At 41.1% G+C, this 24,218-nt stretch overlaps 1 protein-coding gene across 2 annotated transcripts in view; it reads right to left on the bottom strand.

Moving 5' to 3' along the window:
- Positions 1-5,005: 5,005 nt before the first annotated feature.
- Positions 5,006-24,218, bottom strand: part of IFTAP (intraflagellar transport associated protein) — a 63,885-nt gene continuing 44,672 nt past the window's right edge. For both annotated transcript variants that reach the window (XM_044919464.1, XM_021684750.1), the window contains 2 exons: positions 14,928-15,067; positions 5,006-5,492 (listed from right to left, as the gene is read on the bottom strand). In XM_044919464.1, coding sequence (XP_044775399.1) covers positions 5,328-5,492; positions 14,928-15,067 — 305 coding nt within the window. In that variant the 3' untranslated portion in view covers positions 5,006-5,327. The remainder of the gene's footprint in view (positions 5,493-14,927; positions 15,068-24,218) is intronic.

Genomic DNA, 24,218 nt, shown 5'->3' on the forward strand with positions numbered 1-24,218 from the left:
TGCATACACTTCCAGAGAGAAAACCATGAAGAGGCCCTTCAGAGCCCGGCCCTGCATCCCCCCTCCCTCCAGGGCCACCCCTCCCCAGGACAATACAGCCCAGCCCCCTTTCCACCCAACTCCCCTCAAACCTAAGGCAGACCATGTCCTTCCTCTGTTTAAACACTTCTGTGGATTGCACTGCTCTCAGAATAAATGAAAATATAAAGAAAACAGGGGAATTGGACTTTAAGACACCTCTCAAGTTTGATGACTCTCACGAGTATCAACATTTTTGAATGAGCGGATAAAAGATTCTGCTTTACAGATAGATACAAAAATGGAACTTTCCCTCTTCCTACCTCTCTCTTCCAGCCTTGTTTTCCGTTCCCTTCCCAGTTTGGCTTTAGTCATCAGTCCCCACTTCTTAACGCAGACCGTTGGCAATTATCAGTATCACATGAATTGCTCCTGAATGGGATTTTTCACGGAAGGGATCGTAACAAAATTTCCAAAGAGCAGTTGAGAAGTAGGTGAAGCTCCCATGTGAACCAGGATTCTCTCAACTCTCCACGGGGTTATGGTGAGGAAAAAAGAAGGGACGTGGAACATGGAACAGTTCTCTTCAGTCAAGCTGGGCATCCCAAATTTGCATTGGCCATCAGATTACCATGAGTCTAGGAAGTAAGAACTTGTATATTCCCATATATAAGTTGATAAGGTATATATAAAAATTGTTCAACATATGTCTATCCAAACTGATTTGATGAAATGGACCTCTAGGTTATTCAAACTAATAAGCTTATCCTTTCAGGCTTGATTCACTCAATAAATGCTTATTGAACACCTACTTTACTCCAGGCCCTTTTCATCAATAAAAAGAGTAAGTCCATACCCTCTTACAGCTTATGTCCTCCTGGGAGCATCTGATAATAAACAAGGCAAGGTGAGGGGACGCACAGTGACAGGGTGACGGTTGTGAGACAGGAATTACTTTAGACTGGGGTGGTCAGAGAGAGACTCTGGGGAGATACATTTCACCTGAGACTTGAATAATGAGAGGATCCAGCCACACAAAGGCCAGAGGAGACCAGGCAGAAAGAAGAACAAGAGTAAAAGGCCTGGAGGTGGAAACAAGGTGGTGAGTTTGAAAAAGAAAAAAAAATAGCAACTGGTCATAACATAACAAAAAATGAGGAAGATAGTTCAAGATGGGGTTGGAGAGGTAAGCAGGGGCCATATTATGTAAGGGCTGGGCAGGCCTTGGTCAGGAGTATGGATTTCCCTTCACCTATGGAGAAATATTTTTCTAGAAAATTCTTTTTTTTTTTTTTTTTAAGATTTTATTTACTTATTTGAGAGAGAGAGACACAGCGAGAGAGGGAACACAAGCAGGGGGAGTGGGAGAGGGAGAAGCAGGCTTCCTGTGGAACAGGGAGCTCGATGCAGGGCTCGATCCCAGGACCCTGGGACCATGACTTGAGCTGAAGGCAGACGCTTAACGACTGAGCCACCCAGGCACCCCTAGAAAATTCTTAATAAGACTTAATAATAAGACTTAAAAAAATGCTGCTATATTCACTCACCATCAACTGCCAAGAAACAAAAGAAATGAAATTTTTTTCAACTATCTTTTTTCCGTGTTAATTCAACCTTACAGTCACTGAACACATACGGAAAATTTCTTTTTCTTTTCTTTTTTTTTTTAATTTTTTTTTTAGATTTTATTTATTTTTTTGACAGAGAGAGATATAGCGAGAGCAGGAACACAAGCAGGGGGAGCGGGACAGGGAGAAGCAGGCTTCCCGCGGAGCAGGGAGCCCAATGTGGGGCTCGATCCCAGGACCCCGGGATCATGACCTGAGCCGAAGGCAGACGCTTAACGACTGAGCCACCCAGGCGCCCGAAAATTTCTTTTTCTAAATGAGGATACATTCTATCACGTTTGTGGCAAAAGAAAAGAGAATTCTTGATGAAGGAATCAGGGAAATTCAAGATCAGATCTGACTATTTTTTTCTCCTTGTGCCACACTCCACATCGGACGGATCCTGAAAGAGTAAGACTGCTCAGCCTGCCACCACACTGAAGAGCCCAGACTGGTGCTGCAGGCGTGAGCGGACACTTTTAAAATGTTCACCTTCTCCCCTCCCATTCTGGCAGGTGCTTCTCCTTCTCCTTTGCTCTTATTAGTCTTACCTCTGATGCGACTACCTAATCCAGGTAAGCATTCTCCATCAATGTAAGTGCAGGCTTCCTCTAAAGGCTCTTGGTTAGGGTTTGCCAGCCAGTGTAAGACAAACCATTGACATCGATTCAAGGGACCCACGGAGCTGAAAGTCATGGAGGAGTATTTGCCAGTTAGGGGAAGACTAACGGTACAACTAAGACACAACTAGTTCACCCAAAGGCTTTAAGGAGCCCATTTTCCAGTGTCACTTTTGCTGTAATGTACAATTGCCCCAAATAATGCAGGAATCAAAATGCCAAAAGGAATAAAGCCAGAATCTAGTGCAGAAGCTAAACAGACAGAATGCTCTGCAGTAACGTCCTCCGCCGGCCATTTAGCCTGGCTGGTTCATAAAACACTCCACTAAAATGTAATTCTTTTTAAGCACTTAGGAAGATAGTTGTGTGTTTTTTTCTATTATAAAACTATTTAAGTCCATAAAATTGAGATGTCTTAAAAAGGGCGAAGTCTTTTCTTTATTCGCAATACCAAAATGTTGCATATATGCTGAGAGAAGAGAGTCCCTGGTCTTGTGAACAATTAGAACACAATGTGTTGTCCTCAAGGCAGTGTGTATATAGACCCTGTGCTAAAATCTTGTCTTAACCTCACAGACGCTCTCTCATTCCCACATCGTATCAATCAATAATCCTTGCTTGTTCTACTTCCAAATCTCTAATCAGATCCATGCCCTCCCCCGCCACCTCCGCTGCTTGAATTTGAGCTCTTATCATCTCCCACACAAACTATTCCAACAGCGTCCAACCAAAAACTCCTACTGATTGCTCCCGAGCCGGCTCAAATATCACCCCCTCGATGAAGATTTCCCAGCTCTCCATTTGTGATTAAATAACTCCACTCACTTTGCCCCAGTAGCTTTTGGTGCACACCACTCTTCCAACACAGGCTGCCCCCTACGGCGGGGCTGGCAAATACAAATATGCATGGTATGTGTGGAATTTTCAATGTTCTAAGAACCTCACTAAAAAGGCAAAGAGAAATCAGTGAATGTTCATAATACATTTTATTTAACCAGATATATCCATAATCATTGATTCATATCATTTCAACATGTCATCCATACAAGAAATATAATAAGACAGTCTATGATTTTTCATATTAATTCTTAAAAATCCAAAGTGTATTTCACATTTACAGCATACTTTAAATTAGGTACTAAAGTTGTCATCAAAAATAACTGATCTGTATTTACCTGTCATAAAATTTATAGATGAAAAAAATAGATTCCCAGACCCACACTGTTTCAAATGTATACTTGAAAGTTTTATAATAACCGTATCAAATATCAACTTTCTAAAAAAAGACTTGGGCCCTTTCTTTCTTTGTCATTGGCAAACGGTGTATTAGTTTCAGGTGTATGAAATAGGGATTTGACATTCCTACACACTGCAGAATGGCTACCACAATAAGTCTAATCACCGACCACTTGTCACCTTACAAAGGTAATAGAATGTTTTTGACTACGTGTCCCATGCTGTACATTACATTACCTTTTTATTTCACATCAAAGTAAAATTAACATTTAAAAATCAGTCCCTCAGTCATTCTACCTACATGTCAAGTGCTCAACAGCCACACACAGCTAGTGGCTGTTACATTGGACAGCGTGGCCCTGCTGAAATTAGTGTATGTATCTGTCTTCCGAACTAAACCAGACCATGTCTAATTTACTACCTCCTCCCCATTGCCTAGTTTAAGGCCTGGCACGAAAACAGTGTTTTATGAAAGTTTGTTGACTAGATGCAGAAAAAGAGATGTGGAAATCACTTGACTCTGTGACATTAAATCCAGAATGTCCTTTGTTAGGAATGTAAGTGGCATACAGAAGCACAGGCCTGCATGAAGACTCATTAAGCCTATGCACATTTGACTTGTTACTGATGGCTTTAATAATGAAAATTACCTCATACCTACCATTCCCCCTTTTTCAGTGCCTGCACTGTTCTTTTCTCCTTCTGTTAACACATTCATGGGTATTCTTCACAATGAGCACTTTATAATATGCTTCCACATCCTCCAGTTACCTTCTCTACCTGCCTTGCCTTCTTAAATTATATTTTAAGCTGCTGGAGACAGACACCATTCCTTGTACTTTGTAACTATCATGGCTTAATGGCAATACACAAAGTACACGAATTTAATATATGACATATAATCAATTCTCAGATGCCTTCTTTTTCAGCGGAGCCTCTCCCCAATCAATTCTAGAAGCCCAGCCTCTCAGCACGCACATTCACACCCCAGTCTCTGGATAGCTGGGACCAGTGACGGCCCCACGCCGTCAGTTCGTCTCTGCGTGCTGCAGTGTTTTAGCCCCTAGGAGGGAGGATGATGTTTCCAGTCTTTGTTGCAATACCCCACATTACCTAATTGCTGTGCTGTCACCAGAATGGACCCTTCTGTTCTGTGCCCCGGGGGCACCCTGGTAGGACGGCTGAAGCTGAAACGGGCACAAGCCAGGGGGTGCCAGGGCACTCTGCGCAGGGGGTGCCCTGGCAGGCGGGCCGGAGCTGCGGCAGTGTGCGGGCTGGGAGGTCCCTGAGCTCTCCGAGCAGAGGGGGCCCTGGCGGGATAGCTGAAACTAAAGTGGGGTGCCGGAGGGAAGGGCGCTGAGGGGACGGGCAAAATAGGTGAAGGAGAGTGGGAGATAATAAGCTTCCAGTCAGGGGAATAAAGGCACCGCCTAGGGAATATAGATGGCAGCTACACTTGTGGTGAGCATAGCATAAGGTATAAACTTGTCAAATCACTATATTGTACACCTGAAACTAATGTAACATTTTGTGTCAACTATACTCAGATTTAAAAAAAAATTTTTTTTTTTAAATGGACCTTCTGTAGCTGTTGCTTCCTATCCCCATTTGCCACCTCGATCTCCCCTCGCCTGCCATGGGATTCCGCAACATAAGACAGCGGAGAATCCTATAAGTGTACAGATCTCTTTGGTCTTGTTACTTACATCTCCCTCTTGACAAATAACTCTGATCAATTAATGCACAAGTAAATTTCGACAAAGGGAATTATAGTAGGTTTACCTTTTATTCTAATGTTGCTTGCGTAACAACAAAATAAACATTAACACCAAGATGTCTCGGTGAATCAACTGTGGGGTTCCTCTAAGTCTGTGTTGGTGATCTCTCTCTTTTGCTTGGATAGTTCTGTGATCGCATCTATCTCTGCAGGAGTGAACTTGGGAGTTAGCGTCACAGCGTCATAATCAAATTCTTCATCAAGTGAGAAGGGCTGAACTTCATCTCCGAGTGTCTGTAAAAGGTAGAAGGAAAAAAATCCTACGATCATTGTAAATGAAGAAAAAGTTGAAAACATAAACTCCCTATTAATATTTAATTCAACTTTTTTAGATTTCAGCACTCTCCGCTGATTAAGCTGTTTTTAAGTAAAAGAATAAATTCAATTATTCAATCTGACCTAATTTAAGTCTCTTAATATGCCCCATTTGTACCATCCTGCATCTGAATGAATATCATTAACTAATTCTGCCCACAGCAGGAATCAGAGAGTTTCTCTTGCACACATTCATTACATTTTTTTTTTTAAAGATTTTATTTATTTATTTGAGAGACAGAGAATGAGAGACAGAGAGCACGAGAGGGAAGGGGATCAGAGGGAGAAGCAGACCCCCCGCTGAGCAGGGAGCCCGATGCGGGACTCGATCCCGGGACTCCAGGATCATGACCTGAGCTGAAGGCAGTCGCTTAACCAACTGAGCCACCCAGGCGCCCCATTCATTACATTTTTACCACGTGTAGTGTTAGGGCTCGAGGCATATGGAAAAACTGAGTTACATTAAAATGTGAGAAAATACACCTTGATATTTGATCAACCTTCAATACACCTTCACCGTTTACTAAAAAAGACTTGTATCACTGTAACAATTTTCAAAGATAAAAATACTCTACACTTAATGCACTTACTTCTTCAGATAATACCTATAGCTCCCCAGCCAGTAACAGTGGGAATTAAAACACACAGCATTGCCTCAAAAAGTCCAGGATCTCTTTCGCCTCCCAAGAATTTTAAAAATATTACAGAATTTATCTACAAGTCAGAGTAGCTGCAAAGCGACGCAATAATTCTGTACCTATTTATTCATAATCTGTGAGTTTTAAAGACTTCCTAAAGGAAGGTAGATATTTTCCAATAAACAAAAAGAGAATATCTTAAATCACATTGTATTCACCCCTGAAAGAGCCTCTCCGAAAGCAAATGGTGTGTGATACAATGAAATTATCCGGCACCTCTATGTAGCTATATGATATGTGTGGTGATGCTAAAATAATTGAAAACTATGGTTTATGGAAGAATGAAAAAAAAAAATGCCCTGAAGCTATGATCAGCTTTAAACATTCTTGCATTCAAGATTATCTCATTGAGTGGATTTTGCAAAGTTCTTAAAAATAGACCATGTAGGGGCGCCTGGGTGGCTCAGATGGTTAAGCGTCTGCCTTCGGCTCAGGTCATGGTCCCGGGGTCCTGGGATCGAGCCCCGCATCGGGCTCCCTGCTCCGCGGGAAGCCTGCTTCTCCCTCTCCCACTCTCCCTGCTTGTGTTCCCTCTCTTGCTGTGTCTCTCTCTGTCAAATAAATAAAATCTTTAAAAAAATTAAAAAAAAAAATAGACCATGTAGCTGAGAAACTATGTGCTGTTATTAAGGGGGGGGGGCATGAAAAGTAGGTATCTCCTGTCTGTTTGGCAAGTTGCATCTTGCAGTTAGGTGTGCAGTGCTAATAGCAAACATGCAGCCATCTGCCATCCTTTCTAAGTAAAACCAGCAGGAGAACAGACGTCAGAGACTAGTTCATTTCCTCTTTATTTGAAACTGTCTTCGTGCTTTCCTGACAAAGCCAATGCGGGGAGCTGCCACTGAGTGAGCTCCCACCTCGTGTCAGCCCCAAGACAAGGAACGGTGTGGGCATCAGCAGTCATCTTCAAACAACCCCTCTTCTGGAGCTCTGAAAGGTTAAGTAACTGGCCTGAGGCTGTACAATGAGTAAGGGAGAGAAGCAAGATTGGAATCCAGGGCAATCGGCTTCAGATAAAGCTTTACCTTCTCAACAAAAACACCAGCAAAAATCAACCTTGAGCTTTTCTCTAAGCCAAGTCATAGATAGCTCTTGGGGAGAAAAGACCTCTTCTAAATAAGCTAAGTAATTCCCATAGCTTATCACAAAAAACATATCCAAGGCTCCACGTAATACCATGACTGTCTTTAAAAGAGCGGCTGTACTCAGGAAGCCAATGTGCAGAGTAACCGATCTGTCCATTTTGGTCACTTTCTAAGATTAAATTTATTACCACAGTGAAAGTGACAGAGTGGTAAAATTGTCAAGAACAGCTCAGATGAGGACACATAAACAATAACACAATATGTTCGTTTCCTGAACATAAGCATCCTTGCCATCTCCATCTCTACTCAGTAGTAAGCACTGTGGCTGGCAGGCCTGGCCACACCCCATCTTGAGCTGATTCCAACAGATCCTGGGAGAGGACCAGAAGGAGTCCCCTCTCTACCAGTGCATCCGGTCTGATGGGATTCTTACTGCCCTTTTATGCCTGGTTCAAGGCCTGGCATCCACTTGTCGGCCAAGTTTCAGGCTGCAAGTACCCACGTGGGCCCACTGCACTAGGAATTTGACCCCCCACCCCCATCCGAAGGCCTCTCAAACCTTACCTACACCTTACCAGCCACTCACTAGATGCAGTCCCTTTGCTTTCACCCACCTCCTTTTGAGGCTGAGACAAATCTCTTTGCTGTGCTAAAATCCCAGTGATACCAGACCATCATCCTCACATTCCCTCTACACAACACAAACAACCCTCACACTCCCACCTCCTTCCCCTTTACTTGTTCACTCCATAAACATGTACTGAGTGTTTAACATGTATTAGATATGGGGAACACAAGGACGAAAATAGCAAAATCTGTGTCCACCAGGTTTCCTCACTTCAGGGAGAAGACAGAGTAAATGAACAATTTCCACATCATGTGCCATGCTCTCCAATAGAGAAATGCAAAAAGGGATTGCAAAAGCAGAGCAGGGATGTGCCAAAGCTTACTTTACCCTCAGCTAAGCATTGCCACTCTCCAGAAAATCCTACTTGCCTCCCCACTCAACACCCACTCATGACCCACCTTGTATTAGCAACCCAGACAAGAGTACAGCTTGTGTGTTGGACTTCCAGACTCTCTGATAAGGGCTCACACCCATGGCCAACTTAGCTCTACATATGGCCCAACCCATCATGTCCTCATTCCTCTGCCTTGTCTGAGGTCCCAACATACCTTGCAGCCGTAATATCCAAATTATGGTACTAAAGTTGTAGAAGTTTATCCTTAAGTGGAAAAATCTTATTTTCCTTTAAGTTTTTTTTTTAATACACTTAAACTTTTCTCGGTTATGGAGTATGATTCCCTTCATCGGTCATTTGGTGTTAACCAAAACAATAGCAAGGAATAAAGTTTTTAGCTGGTCAATAAATTTTTTTTTAAAGATTTTATTTATTTATTTGACAGAGAGAGACACAGCGAGAGAGGGAACACAAGCAGGGGGAGTGGGAGAGGGAGACACAGGCCTCCCACTGAGCAGGGAGCCTGATGCGGGGCTCAATCCCAGGACCCTGGGATCATGACCTGAGCCGAAGGCAGACGCTTAATGACTGAGCCACCCAGGCGCCCCTAGCTGGTCAATAAATTTGATGCCAACACAAGAGTTACTCATTTATAATACACTTAGAGTTATAAAAAATATACCTAAAAATATAAATTTCTTCACTTGGAAACGGAATTATTAATGGCAGCTATTGTTAGATCAACTCCCTAGGCAATCAGTTCAATGCTGAACTATAAAAGCAAGAAACCAAGAATAGCAGTAATTTCATATTTGCAATGCCAAAATGTGATGATACTCAAGACATTTTAAACCATGTGGGGGTATCCCTGTAATGTGGCCAGTACATCCCTGATTCCAAATGTCAGAGGGGCAGCCTCCGGCAGTCATTCAGTTACTTTTCATTCTTTCCACAAACACTATGTTCCTATGAAATTCTAGGCATTGTGCTAGGTGCTGAGGAGACAAAGATCAAGACTTGTCTGACATCACAGAGAAAGGAGATAGACATATAAACAAGTTAGTATAGTAAAATAGAGTAAGTACAAACAGTATAGTTAGGGGGTGATGGGAACAGAGAAGAGACACCTAACCCCACTCAGACTGTAAAGTACTGGAAAGGAATCAGAGAGGGCTTCCTGGGATAGGTGGTATCTAAGCATAATCTTAAAGGATATTAGTTAACAAAGTTGAGGGAAGAAGAACTTTGCAGATAAGAGGAGTTCTAGTAAGCAGGCCAAGGAAATAAAATGCAAAGTTTCACATGTGAGGATCTGCAAGTAGTTAAGTGTTAAGGTAGAGAGAAGGAAGAGAGAAAGATGGTGCCAGATCATGACAGTCTTATATGCTGTTTATCCTCGAGATGATGAGGTCACTGAAGGATTTTTTGAAAGGAAGGTAGATACTTGGTCATCTATGCATTTCAGGTAAATTCCTTCATTCATTCAAATTTTAACTGAGCACCTACAATGAGGCAGGCCCTGGACAGGTAGCTTTGTACAAAACAGAAAGATGCCCTACCTCTTGGAGATTACATCTACATCAGTTACTTGAAGAGTAAAAAGAGTAGATTTGGAGTGAGGGAGACTAGTTAGGAGCCTGCTGGAGCAGTCCAGGCAAGAGATAATGAGAACAGGGAGCTGAAAGCAGAGATGTGAAAATATCATAAAGTAAAATTGGCAGCACTTGATGACTGATTTGGGTATGGAAAGGCAAGAATGTGTGAAGGGAAGCAGGTAAAGAAAGACAAGCTCAGTTTTGAACATGTTGATTTGAAGGTACCCAAAGGAATCCAGATATAGATAACAACAGGCAATTGAAAACAGGAACCTGAAGCTCTGAGAAAGATCTGAAGCTAGAGATATGGATTTGAACACAAGCAGAAAAGGTAGTAAGCTAGAGATGAAAGTGGATCCAATAAAGAAGATGTGGTATATATATACAATGGAATATTATGCAGCTATCAAAAGGAATGAGATCTTGCCATTTGCAACGACGTGGATGGAACTGGAGGGTATTATGTTGAGCGAAATAAGTCAAACAGAGAAAGACATGTATCATATGACCTCACTGATATGAGGAATTCTTAATCTCAGGAAACAAACTGAGGGTTGCTGGAGTGGGGGGTGGGGTGGGAGGGATGGGGTGACTGGGTGACAGACACTGGGGAGGGTATGTGCTCTGGTAAGCACTGTGATTTGTGCAAGTGTTGAATCTCAGATCTGTACCTCTGAAACAAATAATGCAATACATGTTAAGAAAAAAAAAAAGAAGAAGGTAGCAGGAGGGGAAGAATGAAGGGGGGGAAATTGGAGGGGTAGAAGAACCATGAGAGAAGATGGACTCTGAAAAACAAACTGAGGGTTCTAGAGGGGAGGGGGGTGGGAGGATGGGTTAGCCTGGTGGTGGGTATTGAGGACGGCACATTCTGCATGGAGCACTGGGTGTTATGCACAAACAATGAATCATGGAACACTACATCTAAAACTAATGATGTAATGTATGGGGATTAACATAACAATAAAAAAATTAAAAAAAAAAAGAAAGAAAGTGGATCCAAGTTTGTAAGTGGGAAGAGGTTTAGCATGGAATCTTGAGCAACACCAAATGGAGAGAAAACCCCAAAGGCAGGGAAAGAACAAACAGAGAAACACACAAAGAATCTGAGCAGAGCAGTAAAATGAGAACCAGTGGACCATGAGGGTCAGGCAGAGTAGAGCGATCCATTAAAATAAAGACTGGAGGGGAGCCTGGGTGGCTCCATCGGTGAAGCGTCCGATGCTTGATTTCAGCTCAAGTCGTGATCTCAGGGTCGTGAGATCGAGCCCCATATAGGGTTCCGCGCTGAGCGTTGGGCCTGCTCAAGATTCTCTCTCTCCCTCTCCCTCTGTCCCTCCCTTCACTCTCTCTCTCTCAAACAAGAACAAAAACAAAAACAAAAACAAAACTGGAAAGTGTCCACTGGGATCTGACAGTTACAGAGTAACTGGTACCTTTATTCTGAATACATCCAGGCAGGTGACTAGAGCCAAGGATGTTCTGCAGTATGCTGAATGAAGAATGAGGGGAAAGGAAGCAGAACCAACTAGTAGAGTCAAGTCTAATAGTTTCTGAAGTCTAGATGAGAACAGAGGGAGAATAGACAGTAGCCCAAGAGGGCCTGAGGTAAAGAGAAGGCTGTTTTTCCTTTCCTTTTGTTTTACTCCATTTCATTAAGGATGGGAGAGACCTGAACATGCTTACATGTTGAGGAGAATGAACCAATAGAGAGGAAAAGAGAGAAAGAACCTGACCGTGTTTTCATATCAGAAAAACACTCTCAGTGGGTAACGAGGTGTTTCGTTTATTTATCTGTTCATTCAATATTTATTGCACGTCCACCATATGCATATAGCACTGAACTCGGCACTAGTTCCTACTGTGTTTGCTTTTTAATTAAGTGAGCTCATGAAGACACACATCAGTGAATTCAGAGTCCTCCAAGACAAGGGCCACATATGTAATCCAAAGTAGATGTACACTGCAATTCAGAAGACATCACTATGATTCTTCAAAATGGCACCTTTTAAAATACAGTAAAGTTGCAATTCTATTTAGGTATTTTGGCTCTTGGCTACAGCAGCACATGCTGGGAGTTCTCTTCCTTCGGGTTAGGTTCATTTCAGGGTTCTAAGCTATACGACTCCAAGGCTTTGGGATTACAAACTGAAATTCTGATTTATTTCAAAGAGAAGAATTTGTGCAACAGAAAACCAAATCCCCTGCTACTAAAAAGAAAACAACTGTGAATTAAGTTATTAACCTGTTATTTTTGCCTACGGAGCTGAGAGAAATATGTGGATTTGAGGGGTCTCATTTCAAATCTAATTGAAATCTTTTCATGGCCCCTCAGGGAATAGAATTTGCACACTGTTAGAAAATGGCTAGTTTCCTTAAAATTGTTCATGTGACTTATTCAAAGAGAGACCCTGTTACCAGAGAAATCATTTTCATTCATAGTATGACACAGGCAAATTAAAGAAAACAGAACTAATGCTCAAATCAATAAGAGCAGCATTTAGCTGTAGGCTATCTTACAAAGTAATATAGTAAATAAACCATCTTTATAGGTGAAATAATTTAGAGTCCCATTACGAATTGGAAAATCAGGAGATCTCCCACTGAAATACCACAAAATTTCTTCTATGATTTGTGGTTGGGGGAAAGGGATGAGAGGAAGAACACACAATTTTTCATCTTCCTAATGTAGATTCTTTTTGCTCTATAAAACTGTCACAAAATTCATCAAGACAGAATTACTAAGGCAAGAAGTTATTCACAAACGGAAAAATGGAAGGTTCTTGGAAAATGTTTGACTCTAAGGGGGAGATGCACATATATAAAACCCCAGTGACAAAATTAGGAAAAAAGTTAAATTGGTCTAATCTGTATCAGGAAGTCATAGCCTCTTCCTAGGCAATTAAGAGGAGGTCAAGACATCCAGGATACGTTTTCATCTTCGAGACTGATATCACAGAAAGCAGCCACCATATCTAGCCCCAAATTGCCCATTGGTTGGTCCTTACAGGACATATTTGCTAGAAATTGATTATTATGATCTTTTACTGGCAGTGAGTGCTTTAAAATAAGATTGATACTGTTAAACCAAGGCGTAGTTGGTATAGTATTAGGATTCTAGACAGTTCTGAGAAGTTTCTCTAACAAATTGTGGTCAGAAATAAAAATCCCAACCAAGATATTCTAGGTATTCGAAAAACAGCAAAAGTTCTTCATCTATGTTTCCTAAGTTTGCCAACACTAAATTTGTTCATATCATTTTGATTCCAACATTTAAAAAATGTTCACATTTTCTGGGAAGAAATTGATATTCCTTTTAAAGATACAATCATATCCAAGGTTTTAACCTGCATTTTTACTGGCTACTTGATGGATTCTAGGAATCATTTAGTTTTTTTTTAACCCATCAACGGAAACGATTTTATATCAATTCCTATAATGGTACTAGGTGCCATGACCACTGGCTGGTCCAGCAATTTGTATGGTCACAATGGAAGTCATGAGCATGAACAAGTCTTTAAAAGAAACTGATTCCTGCTAGAAATAACACTGCAATTTTAGTTTCTTATTACTCAGAGAAAGCAATCTGTAATTCAAAGAGCACACTGAAGAGTGGCTGTCCCTACCAGTTTATCTGGTAACCAATTCAGGGGTTTAATATAAGCCTGCAAGCCTCCTAGACACATTTCTGTGATGTCTGGAAACAAAAGTTCTAGGAGAAAGGGGCAATTTAAAATTGAAACGTATGGATTACCTTTGACTGAACGACTGCTTCCGTAACAGAGTATCTTTAAGCGACAAGACTGGTGGTACCCAAATGATCAAACAAGCAATCCCTAGGGGGTTTATTAGGAAGCAATAATAAAGAGCCCTTCACCACTTCTTGTACCTGATACGCTTTTAATGTTGGGAGTAAACAGGGTGATCAAAGTCACTACCCAACACCACCAGCAGCCTTGGTTAGCGTGCGTCTGTGACTTTCTACATGTGCTGCTGGGACAGCGCAGGCGTGGCAGAGATTCCGTGCCCCCTGATTGTGAAGCGCTTGGCTAGATGACACTTCCCAGCACCCCCGGTGGCTGGACAGGGACATGTGACTAAGTGGTCACCAGCGGAACGTGAGCCGTGGGGAAACCTGCTGCTCCCACGCTCTTCTCCATTTCTCTGGGAGAAGGTCTGGGAGAAGGATCATTAGGACGGTGACCTGAGCTGGAACTTTCACAGGAGGACAATGGCCTGAGGCACAGTGGAGATCCAGAGAGAAGGAACCTGGGGCCCTGATGACCCCAGGAACAGAGCAAATGCTCACTTTAAAGGCTTTCCATAGGGCGCCTGGATGGCTCAGTCGGTTAAGAATCTGATTTTGGCTCAAGCCCTGATGTCAGGGTCCTGGGACTGAGCCCCATGTCGGGCTCCCACTCAGCGGGGAGTCTGCTGCTCCCTCTGCCTCTGCCCCTCCCCCACTCCCTGCTTATGTGTGTGTGCTCTCTCTCTCTCTCTCTCACTCTCTCTCTCAAATAAATAAATAAAATCTTTAAAAAAAAATAGAGGCTTTCCATAGACCGTTACATGAGAGAAATAAAGTTCTATCTCCTTTCAGCCACTGACTTACTGTTGGGATTCTCTACGGCAACAGCTTGGCCTTACCTTAACCAATACAAGATGTTTATAGGACCTCGGAAGCAAGAGGAAAAAGAAAATGGCCAGTCCAGACAAAAAGAGAGAATCTATTGCATAGTCCCCAGATGACACTGTCCTGTAGCATGGCATACATCATGAAACAAAAATAGTGTCCATGTAAAAACATAACTGCTCTCCATGATTAAAAAGAAATCTACACATTAGAGATAAACGGCAGTCAGAGGGACTCAATTAAGCAACATGAATTCTAAATTTTCCCAAAGCTAAGAAAAAACAAAACAAAACAAACACAAGGATATAGCAGCCTTTCTCTGAAAGGACAAGTTACAAAATCAAGGCAATTTCAAAACTGACTGAACTCCCTATGGAGTACCTCTTCCGTTTGTTTGTCTGCTCCTCTCACAGCAGGCCCCAGCCTGAACCCACGGGCGAAGGGCTGGGCCACAGAAGGAATGTAAGAAGGGACACGCGTACAGACGTCCTCCTCCACTTCACCTGGAAGCAGCAGCGAATCTGTTGGGTACAAAATATTTCACTTGATCCTTTCACCAAGTTCACAATTGACCTAAATCGCCTAAAAGCCTACAATAGTCGAAAGAGTGAAGTGAAAATGCTCAAGGAAAGTAGGTTTGTTCGACAATGCCTGTCCTCATTTGGGGATTTACCCAAGGGATTCCCTTTTCCATAAAATAGAAGTCAGTGGTGCATTTATTTTTATCTTATTGTCTCAAGGTCACATTCCATCCAAAAGGTCTGGGAGAAGGATCATTTAGGGACTGATTTGATCATGCCTCTCACCCCCAACCCAATTTCTACCTCTGTAGGAAAATAAGGCAAGATGCTACCTTTGCCTCATTTTCCCATATTTTCTGGAGGGATGGAGAGAAAGGAAATGAAGTGCTGAATTCATCCTGTAACACTACGGCAATATTTCAAAATATATATATATTAAAAAACAGTGACGCCAGAAGGAAAGAACTTTAACTTTCAGCAGAAAAATGAAGCGCTCTGTCATATGCAGAATTCATGGTCTGATGTTCGACGCTGCAAACAACAACTTGTTTCTAGCTTGTTTAGCACCATGACAAGAATTCATGGTTTTCTGATCCGTCTATCGTAAATGGATCTGTTGCCTTATTTTTGCATGTGTGACAGAACACGGGGACATCACCATCAGATCTTCCACAGCTTTCTTTAAGGGGGACAAAAAATAAAAACAAATAGAAGCACAACAGGCTTCCTCATCAATCCAAGCTTTCACAGGACCAGAAGGGTGGCTGGAGCTAGCCAGTAACTTGCAGCTGGCTCAGGATGATGCTGCTTGCTCCTCAATGATGATCCTAACGAAGACACTAATTAAGTTCTCAGTGGAAGTAATTAATTAACAACAGGCCTGCCTTGGCTGTTGCCAATAGCAGCATGTATAGGGAGATAATTAAGCAGGTATTGATATTCAAAAACTGAAACTTACTTGAAATATGTCTCTCACCACTGCAGATAACACCATCACAAAACACGTTAATTACGGGCGCTTGGGTGGCTCAGTCGGTTAAGCGACTGCCTTCGGCTCAGGTCATGATCCTGGAGTCCCGGGATCGAGTCCCACATTGGGCTCCCTGCTCGGCAGGGAGTCTGCTTCTCCCTCTGACCCTCCCGACCCTCCCCCCTCTCATGTGCTCTCTCTCTCTCAAATAAATCAATAAAAATCTTTAAAAAAAAAAAACACGTTAATTACAAAATTCTTAGGACTCCAGCAACAGAACAGAGTCAGCCTAGAAACTGAACCTGTGTGTGGGTAGGGGTATCGTGAAGAAGATACTTCTACTATGATTAATTATTGGAGCCTTAAGATAGGACCTAATTAGCAGAAATAAAAACAATAGTCAACACTTACATGAGCTGACGTTTTATAGGCATCAATTCAGCTCATCCTCCCAACAGTGCTATTACATCCTGTTTCACAGGCAAGGAGCTCTAAGCAAGGACAGTAAGCTCATTCAAGGGGCCACAGCTAGAAAGTGTCAGAGCTGGGAAGTCTGTCAGTGGAGCCCATATCTGCCCACGACGTCATACCATGAACTTCTTTTAAACAAGCAGTTTCATTACATGACTTATTGAAGTTTATCAGATTATACAACCAAACTCAGAGCCAAGAAATGTCACTACTATCGCATATTAGCATGGTTAGTCAGTATTAAGTACGCTTAAACATTTTATACCCAGAGAAGTAATTTTTTTTAAAACTCAATAAGGTTGATGGAAAGATTGGCTTTCTAACATATCTACTCATGAGCTCAAATCCACCTCCCTCATTGAGCTCCCTGGTGTAACTAACTGGGACTGATACAAGCCTGGTCAGGGGCCTGCCAACGACAAAAACAAGAAGAGAAAAGTTCAGGCCTCTTCATGGGAAAGCCTGTACCTATGAGATCACTGGCTGCCAGCTCAAACATCAGTTCAAATGTGAATCAAAATCAATTTTGCTTTCAGAGCTACTTAAAATCTGATTGACAATATTATGCAGCGAGGAGGACAACTCTCTTATTCCTATGCTAAAACTCTTTGGCTCCCTGATATGTTTGCAGAGAAGGTAGGATTTTCAACAAAAATTGTTTCTTTCATAAAGATTTTATTGCCATGGAAACAATTCCCTCAAAACAATAAGATTCAGTTTCCTCCACACCTTAAATTCTTGTGATTTGTTTCTTCAGTGTAAAAGCAAAATGCACAAATGCATATTCACTGATGCCTAACGCAGCACCTGACACATAGCAAATTCTCAACAAATATTTGAGACGGGAAATGATTTCCCTGCATCTCACCTTTTAAACTCCACAGTAAGTATCAAGAGTCTACCTACCAACAGGACATTGTGGATGAAGTAAACTAAATATAGTCCTTACCCTCAAACACTAAAGTCTGTTCCAGGGGTAAGATTTTCACACATAAAATTAACCCAAGAATAATCAAGAATAAAATTGAACAGCTTTAGCCCTAAAGAGGACAGATTTATAAAAGAGTGAAACTAATATGAACAGGAATAGTCTGGTAAGGCATATTTTATGAAGAAGGCTACCTTATCTTTCAGCCATTCTAAAATCATATGTAGGTTATTTATATACTCACATTCTCTCAGAGAGAAAAATGATTGTATTCATTGATGGGGGGGGATGGAATTTCTGAAGTTCTCTGTAAAATTCTCCAAAACTGAAATGCTTTATGAAACTTCATCTGATCTTATTAATTGCTGTTTCTGAAACAACCAAAGGCCTTGTTTCCATCGTAACTAAATACTGCTATCTTGGCTGATGTGCAATGCAGAGTCAAGGCATCTCTCAAAAGTGAATCTTCATGTTGGATGGCAAGACTGGTTGAAAACATTCCAATCTCTTCTTTCTCAACTACATGATAAGAATTTCAACATTTACAAACTATGTGTTTATGCCATTTGTCTTTCCGTATTAAGTCAATGATCACAAGTCAAAGGCTATAATCAGATAATCTAATCTAACATTAAAAAGTAAGCAATCTACCTGACATCTCATAATTTAGATAGCAATATTTAATCTGCCTGGCATATTTATAAAAAATTAACCAATCTGTTCCTTTGTTGTCATGTTGAAATGGCCAAAATTTCCTGAAATTTTAGGCCCTCCCCAAGACCAAAAAGAATATAGATAAGAACTGCTTTAGTAATAAGACCTCTTCAGGGCGCCTGGGTGGCTCAGTTGGTTAAGCGACTGCCTTCGGCTCAGGTCATGATCCTGGAGTCCCGGGATCGAGTCCCACATCGGGCTCCCTGCTCAGCGGGGGGTCTGCTTCTCCCTCTAACCCTCTTCCCTCTCGTGCTCTCTGTCTCTCATTCTCTCTCTCAAATAAGTAAATAAAATCTTTAAAAAAAAAAAAAGTAATAAGGCCTCTTCAGCACATAGTTTTCTGCTATGATAGTCCATCTCACTGGTTCTTGTTCGTAAAAATTTTTGAAAACCCCCAAAGAGCTTTTGTTTATTTGGGTTATATCAATCAATATTCATCATATTAGAAATTAAAACTAACAAATTTGCAAATATTTAGTTATTGAATCATTGACAATAATACCATTATATATTAAAATAAGTATTTTTATGAAAAATCTTTTCCAAAAACAGAAAATAGTGGGGAAGAAATACTGTTTTACATTTTAAAATTTTTGTAAATGTCTTCCTTAAGAGAAAAAAAGCTAGGTTTTACATTTGCTTCTGCATTCAATTTTGGAATATGCTGTTTTAGTTGAAGTAAATGAAGAAAATCTAGTCTCACACAGAAATGCAGTTGGAAAAGAGAGGAGTACTTTAATAGTCTTTTTATATAATTGTGGATATTTTTCTTGATACTATACCAGATCTTGACAAATGACAAAGTTTTTAAAAATAGTTTCAATGTGCAACCTGAAGCCGTTTCAGTGAATTTTTCATACTGTTACATTAAAATTCATTGGTCTATCTTACACATAGAATGGATCTTTCTCCTATGCATAATTTTGTAACATCATAAATTGGTCATTTGGAAAATACTGGTTCACTGTTTTATGTAGCTCTTCCAAATGTTGACACATTTCATTATACAGTATAAAGATCACATTAGTTAACATCACCAATTTTATCAGAAAAGTCATTAAATATTGGGAAGCTGTCAAGCTCACAGGACTGGATACAAGTTTTCCAAAAATGAATTTTCACTTGATCCACTGCCAATTTTATCATTGGCAATGAACACTACCAGTGTTTCTCTTGAAGAGACAGGCTTACTTGATTCATTCTGAGAACTACAGTTTGTCAGTCATTCTTTTAAGTAAAGATGTTATTCCATGAAAGTAAGGGGGGGGGGAAACTAGTTCAGCATACCACTCAATCACATAAGTGTTTTTCCATGACACAACCACTGTATTTCAGAATGCCCCAGAAGTGCTTTGTGCATACTTAGGATTTCAGCACAGAAAACATTAAAAAAGGTGTACTCAAGAATCAAGATTTAATAAGATTAATAATTTCTACCATTTCATCAAGAACGTTTTCAATGGAAAATAGCACTCTTTCTTTTTTTTAAAGATTTTATTGATTTGTTTGAGAGAGAGGGAACCAGTGAGGGGAGGGGCCGAGGGAGAGGGAGAAACACACTCCCTGCTGAGCACAGAGCCCAACATGGGACTCTATCCTAGGACCCTGAGATCATGACTGGAGCCAAAGGCAGATGCTTAACCAACGGAGACACCCAGGCGCCCCTCTAGCATTCATTCTAATTACAAATTCATGACAGTGAAGATTACAATGACTACTAGTACAGTTTTGTGCCACTACCTTGATTTGCACTAAGCTACCAGCATTTTTACCCACATTGCTTTTGCTACATCAGTACAAACATCAACACATTTGACCTCCAGACCTTGGGGTTTCCCTAGGAGTCCCTAGACCACATCCCCAGGAGTCTGCTGGTCTACCTAATATCAGTCTAACCCTCCCACCAAAAACAATAGTAAAGCTGGATGAGTTACCAAAAAATCAACTATTTAAAGGCATTGGTGAGCTACCAGGGCAGCCCAGGACTTGAGCAGCCAAGATCCCAGAGAGATGGAAAGTACTGAGAAGTGAGTCCAAGAGTCTAAGATGCTTTTCAACTCATGGCATTTACTGTTTTACAAGGAGAAGCTGAGAAGCCGAAATGCAAAGATGAGAGAAGCTAAGAGGCTGAGAAGCTTAGCAGAATTACCAACAGAATCAGAGTGCTATGAAGACAAAAATTAGAGTTCAGGGCCTCCAAGAAGGCGATGCTATGATTTACCCTGAAGGGCTACACACTAGGAATAAGCAAGAACTAGAAGTAGAGCAGCCTCCACGAGGCCTTAAACCCAGTCCGAAATCAGCCCAACCCCAGATTGGATGAAGGTGATCTATTACTACTCTAACTGCTAGCAAAATGTTGAAGAAAAGCTATGCTAGAAAAAGATAATATCATCCAGACCCTACATATTTTATATGCCATGTTCAGCATTTAAACAAAAATTACCAGGTATACAAAGACATGAAATCAAAAGGAAAATGAATAATATAAATGGACCCACAGGAGATCCCAGGTATTAGCATTATAAGACATGAACTTTAGGGACACCTGGGTGGCTCAGTCAGTTAAGCGTCTGCCTTTGGCTCAGGTCATGATCTCAGGGTCTTGGAATCGAGTCCTATATTGGGCTCCCTGCTCAGCAAGGAACCTGCTTCTCCCTCTGCCTGCCACACCCCCTGCTTGTGCTCTCTCTCTCTCTCTCTCTCTTTCTCTGGCAAATAAATAAATAAAATCTTTAAAAAAAAAGACATGAACTTTAAAATAACTGATTAATATGCTCCCCCCAAAAATATATCCAAAATGGAGAATTTCAGCACAGAACTGAAATCTCTCAGAACAGATATTCCAGATCTCTTTTAAAAGTTAAAATAACTGAGGGGCACCTGGGTGGCTCAGTACATTAGATGCCGGAGTCTTGATTTCAGCTCAGGTCACAATCTCAGGGTCATGAGATCGAGCCCCACATTGGGCTCTGCACTCAGCTGGGAGTCTGCTTAGGATTCTCTCCCTCTCCATCTGCCCCTCCCTGCCCCCATTCTGTCTCTCAAAAAAAAAAAAAAAAAGCTAAAATAACTGAAATATTGATGGCTGTAACAGAAGACAGACACAATTCAAAAAAGAATTAGTGAACTAGAATATAGATGGTAGACAATATTCTTTTTTTTAAGATTTTATTTATTTATTTGAGAGAAAGAGTGCTTACAAGTGGGGGGGGGGGCAGAGGGAGATAGAGAGAAGCAGACTTCTCCCTGAGCAGGGAGCCGGCCACAAAGCTCTATCCCAGGACCCTGAGATCATGACCTCACCCGAAGGTAGATGATTAATTGAGTGAGCCACCCAGGCACCCCAATGGTAGAATATTCTAACTGAAGCAAGAAAGGAAATTAAAGAGGATGGAAAATGCAGAAAAGAACATAAAAGATAGATATATGGGACATGGTGGAAAGGTCAAAGCACAAGTAATATTTGAAGAGACAATTGTTGAGAATTTCCCAATATGTATAAGAATCTCTACAAACCCCAAAGAAAATAAATTACTGGAAATTACTGGAAAAACAAAAGAGAAAATTATAAAAGCAGCCAAATGAGAGGAAAAATATGTTATCTTCGAAGGAGCAACAACCAGATTGACATCTGGTTTTCAACAATTAACACCAAAAATAAGAGAATATCATCTGTAAAATACTGAAAGAAAATAATTACAAACCTAGAATTCTCAACTGGCCAAAAATAGCAGGAAATGAAATAATACAATAATAGTTGATTAATCTAAAATAGGCAAGAAATGAGAGGGGGAAAAAGACATAAAACTGGCAGGACAGTAGAAAACAAAATTATAAGATACTAGGTTTAAAGCCAAATGTATCAGCAACTACCTTAAGTGTAAATGAACTAAATACTCCCAATAAAAGACAAAATTTTAGAATGTGTGTATAGATGCATATATATAAACCATATGCTGCTTTCAAGGGACACATTAACTAACACCTATTTTGAGAAAAAAATTGCACAATAAATAAAAATGGAAGTGCAAAAGGAGGAGAAGATAGAGAAGATGAAGGAAGACTTACTTCATTGGGTGGGGTTGACATTTGACAGTGATAATAAATCATATCCCTCTATCTTTAAGTATAGAAACAAAAGAGAAATATATCCAGAAGTCAGAAAGATGAGGATTAAAACATGAGCTTTACAACTAATAGAGCTGAATCTGAAAATAGAGCTTGTCCTGCAGTCACATTTGGGCTTCTTATGTATCAACCTTTCCTACAAGTCTAGACCTTGGGATCCCACCTGACAGAAAGTCCACACAGCTGACACCCGGATCCATCCAGGTGTAAGAACTGCTTCACATCACGAGAGCCCTTAAAGTTGGGCCTCAGAGAGTAATGCCTCCAGATGTCTGCCTAGAGATGGTTCCCAGCCTCAAGTGCACAGGAGAATCACCTGAGAAGCTTTAAAATGGACACACACCAGACTACTGAAAAAGAATCTGCAAAGGCAGAATCCAGATATCTAATTTCTTTTTTAAGTGATTCCACTGTGTCTCTAAGGTTGAAAACACTGAGTAAGGTTGGCATGAGCCCCATCTGAAGTGTGTCTACTATAAGAAAGATGGCACAGACACAGAGGAGAAGACATACATTTCCAAATAGCATGAACTCAAAAGAAGAAACAAAGGGGCTGATCCATAAATACATAGTTTCTGTTCTCAATCTCTCTAAGTAGATAAAGCCTTACATTTCCTTTGGGGAGAAAGAGATGGAGGATTTGGAAAAGGCAGACTTATCTTCCCAGTCCTGTGCTCTTCTCAGGAATGGAATGGAAGTTTCCTTGTACAACTGTGAGGATCGGGCAACAGGTTTGCCCTTGTGGTTGAGGTGGCTTTCAAGCTGGGCCTTCATAGATAGGTAAGTTTGCACATATAGAAATTGGAGGAATAGGAAAAAAAATTGGAGGAAGAGGGATAAAAGAACATTTGGAAGGAAGGATTTTTCTCTCTCAATGTTTTTAATGATCTTCTGGGCAATGAAAGAATGATTTTTTTTTTTCAGTAGACTCCACACCCAGCGGGGGGCCCAACGCAGGGCTTGAACTCAAGATCCTGAGATCAAGACCTGAGCTGAATCAAGAGTTGGATTCTTTTTTTTTTTTTAAAGATTTTTTTTTTTTTTTTTTTTTTGAGAGAGAATGAGAGAGAGCAAGCACATGAGAGGGGGGAGGGTCAGAGGGAGAAGCAGACTCCCTGCCAAGCAGGGAGCCCGATGCAGGACTCGATCCTGGGACTCCAGGATCATGACCTGAGCCGAAGGCAGTCGCTTAACCAACTGAGCCACCCAGGCGCCCCAAGAGTTGGATTCTTAACTGACTGAGCCACCCAGGTATCCCTGAAAGAATGATTTTTAACAGTACTAAGTATAAAGTAAACAAAATACCTAAACTATAAGTTGGCTGAAATATGTGTTTCTGAGCTCAGGACCTTCAGCTACTTATCCTTTAGATCTCAGGCTCTCAGAGACCTTTCTCTGATCTCATAGACAAATTTAAGTTCTCCTGCCATATGTGCTCATGAGATCTAGAACAATTTATAATCCTATATTAGTGATTATCTGGTTAATGTCTGGTTAATGAATTCAATGAGGACAGAAGCTGGATCTGTTTATTCTTCATTAGATTCCAGGCTCCAGTCATAGTTGTTACACGTCTGTTGAATAAGAGTCCCAGGCCATTCATTGGCTGCAAAAAGCTGCTTAAAGTTGCAGATAAGGAAAGAATTTTTTAAAAAAGAGGTGACTGATGCCTTTGTTAGAATTGGGAGTACTGGACAGCTTGAAAATGAAAATCAAATAAGGCTGCCAATCTTCACACAGGGGTCAGTTGCCTGTTCTCACCCAACACAATCAACCACAGCATAAGCACACCCACCACCAGTCAAGAGACCTGTATGAGACGGTATGATTCTGAGACTAAGACCTCAAAAGACTCTCTTCAGTCAATTGCACTCAGCCAGAGCACAGGCTTGGCCAACTAAGGGGAAAACATAAATAAAGATGACCAGATGTTTCTT

Source organism: Neomonachus schauinslandi, chromosome 11 (genome assembly GCF_002201575.2).
Source record: "Neomonachus schauinslandi chromosome 11, ASM220157v2, whole genome shotgun sequence".
NCBI lineage: Eukaryota > Metazoa > Chordata > Mammalia > Carnivora > Phocidae > Neomonachus > Neomonachus schauinslandi.